The 2,876-nt window shown below is 45.6% G+C and overlaps 1 protein-coding gene across 7 annotated transcripts in view; it reads right to left on the minus strand.

Moving 5' to 3' along the window:
• Positions 1 to 2,876, minus strand: part of SMG5 (SMG5, nonsense mediated mRNA decay factor) — a 34,317-nt gene that overhangs the window by 21,988 nt on the left and 9,453 nt on the right. For all 7 annotated transcript variants that reach the window (XR_003092303.1, XR_003092305.1, XR_003092304.1 and 4 more), the window contains 2 exons: positions 1,840 to 1,918; positions 1,318 to 1,443 (listed from right to left, as the gene is read on the minus strand). Coding sequence is in view for 4 of the 7 variants with exons in the window: in XM_025195015.1 (XP_025050800.1) it covers positions 1,318 to 1,443; positions 1,840 to 1,918 (205 nt within the window). In the remaining 3 variants the exon portion in view is untranslated. The remainder of the gene's footprint in view (positions 1 to 1,317; positions 1,444 to 1,839; positions 1,919 to 2,876) is intronic.

The following is a 2,876-nucleotide window of genomic DNA, read 5'->3' on the forward strand; positions in this document are numbered from 1 at the left end:
TCAGCAGGAGCAGCAGAGTAGATCAATTTATTCCTAGTCTTCCACCTTCCCTACAGAGACCCTAAAGTATGGTCAAAATACACTCTGCCCTTGGAGAAGCCTCCTCTGGAAAAAGGGGCTTTGGTATTCTGCCCATTTCAGAACTGGTAGCTTAACTCTGAAAACAAGAAACATACCAAGATGTGGGTTGCAAAATTGACAGAAACATCAGAGTGAATTTGGGCTTACGAGACTATTTGGTCCGGCAAAGAGCAAGCTCTTAACCTTGCATGGATGTGCAAAGGAGGCTTGGCTTCACAAGAATCTCAACCATTCCAGCTGAGGGACACCAGCATTATCCACTGTTAATTCATAAGGTTTCTGAATCTCTTCTCCCTCAAGCTGAAAAAAGGAAGTCAGATACCACAGGACCTGCCCACTGGTCTTGGTTGTGTGGAAATGCACCATGTGTTGGGTTTGGGTAGCTGTCGTGCTGCACATCTACTAGGAGGAATCTATCTGGAAGCAGGCTTTGGAAACATAAACCAATTGGAAACATGCTGTAACCCAGACCACGAGTGGAAGATCATAATGCGTAACAACCAAAGCCAGGAGAATGGATCAAGACAGCAAACACAAAAATTTAAAAGATGAAAACAGGTCAGACCACAGATCCCATCTAGCATCTCACAGTGGCACAATGGATGCTAAAGGGAAGACCTACATGCAGGGTCTAGCCACACTGATCTGCCCCCCAGCCCCTCTTCCTTTATAGCTTCTAGAGGCCTGGGAAGTCCTAATCTGGAGATGGCAACTCTAATTACCATGTTTAATACCTACTGATGGGCTAATCTTGCAGGTGTTACTCACACTGCCGAGTACCTATTAAATGCATCATGAATGAGGATCTATCAGATGGAGGATAATTATCTGTAATTTCCCATAAATGGAGCAGTCATCGCAGCTAGCCCTGGTATACTTAAGACAGGGAAAATTGCTACATTGCAGAGGTGGCTGCCACATAGTGCAGGAGCAGTGCAAGCTTTCCATATAAGCCTCCCCACTAATATTCACCCTTACCGGCAGCACCCAGCCCCTAAGAAGAAAGAGGAAATCAATCTTTGTTCCTAATCAGTCCGTGGCCTCTTTCCTGACACCACCGTCAAAGAGGCCAATAATGGGAGCTACACAGAAATCGTTGATCAAATAGTAACTGAATCGCTGCTGACTTGAGCTGAATTTGTGGCAGTCAGGGTGAGCCTGCCCCCCAAGCACTGCTCCGGAAGCTATTCGTCTCAAGCCAGAGCCATACCCCAATGCCACTCCCTCAGTTCTTACCGTTTTTTGCTTGGAGACAGTTTCCTGGTCTCACATTTCTTCAGCTGATGGTACATTTTGGCTGCCTTGTCATACAGCCGCTTCAGGTTCCCATAGGCCCCTTCGAAGGACACTTCAGACTGGATGCTAAAACACGGGTATTTCACAAACACACGGTTACCTTACCTACCTCACCAGTTACACCCCAGGACTTGCATTTTGTGCCACAACTTTGAAGCTATTAGGACCAGATTTTTAAAGGTATGTAAGCACCTGATATAGAGAGGAATGACGTACCTTAGTGCCTTTTGGAAATCTTATACCTTTAAAATAATCTGGACATTGTGTTCTTTTTACTTAGTCTGTGGCATCATGGTTCCATAGCATGATGCAGCCCTGAATCAGGGTAGGTAACCTTCAGACCCACGCTCCCACCAACTGACGTGCAAACACGCCAGACTAACAGCCAAAGAAAAAGAAGCAACTCTGGCACTGCAGCTGAGGCAGCAGGGAGGATGAAGCACCCCCACTGCAGACACTCACCAGCGTAAGTAGCAATAGGTAGCTTCCACGTTGTAATATTTACTCCCTGCCAGTGTACCCAGCTGGTTGAAAGGCATGCCTGTCAAGCAAAGCAGACTGGGTTATTTCACCTCTACGTCTCATTACATCTCTGCCCAAGATGGATGGCACAGAGCCAGCTGCTACAAAAAATATCAGAGCCACGCTTAGAAGTTCCTGGTTTCTTGTTCCCTTCACCTCCCTGGACTACAGTTTTTTATACTGGCCCAGTATCTCCCATGCCAATTACTTGCTTCCCCTTTCCCCTGCAAACACATCCTCCCATTTCACTCTTACTCATGCCCATCTTCCCTAAGCTATCATGCTGCCTTTGTCCTAGCGAGCCATACAGGACACAGTCTTATCTACATTTGTAAAAGTCCAGCACAACTTTACTGCACTATTTAAATGCTTATCAATTATATAAGGACCTGGAAAGTCAGCTGTAGCAAGAGCTCAGTAAAGGAAAGCCTTGCGCTGTGCAAAGAAAGTCACTGCAGCCTTTGTAAAACTTTATTTCTGCGCTCTACATGGGGTCCCTTGCTTCTAATAACCACTCAGATGCTGAAGCTTTTATTGAATGCAGCTGTCCACTTGACAGCCCCTCTCCCAGGGGTTTGTTACACATGTGCTCCATGCTCTGCTCTAGTGTCTAATTGGTTTCCAAGTGCAATTCAAGGATTTTATTTTGCTCTGTAAACCTCTCAACAGCTCTGGGTCCAGGTCTAGATACTTTTGCTATCATGGCTAACTACCTCTCTCACTTCTGAGCCCCACATTTGGGACTTTCTAAGACTAGGTTTAAGCTGACCACAGCTAAATGTAAGCTGGATACCACTAGGTTTTTAAATATCAGAGAAACAAGGTTCTGAAATCGCTTTCCAGTACTAGAAGCAACACAATAAACCTGACTGGTTTTAAGATGGATCTTGATAATTTTCTGGATGGGGTTATATGACATAGCGATAACAGGGAACTGCCTTTGACCATGAAGGTAGTCCTTTCCCAGCCTGCATTCC

The sequence above is a fragment of the Alligator sinensis genome, unplaced genomic scaffold (assembly GCF_000455745.1).
Source record: "Alligator sinensis unplaced genomic scaffold, ASM45574v1 scaffold811_2, whole genome shotgun sequence".
In the NCBI taxonomy this organism is placed as follows: Eukaryota; Metazoa; Chordata; order Crocodylia; family Alligatoridae; genus Alligator; species Alligator sinensis.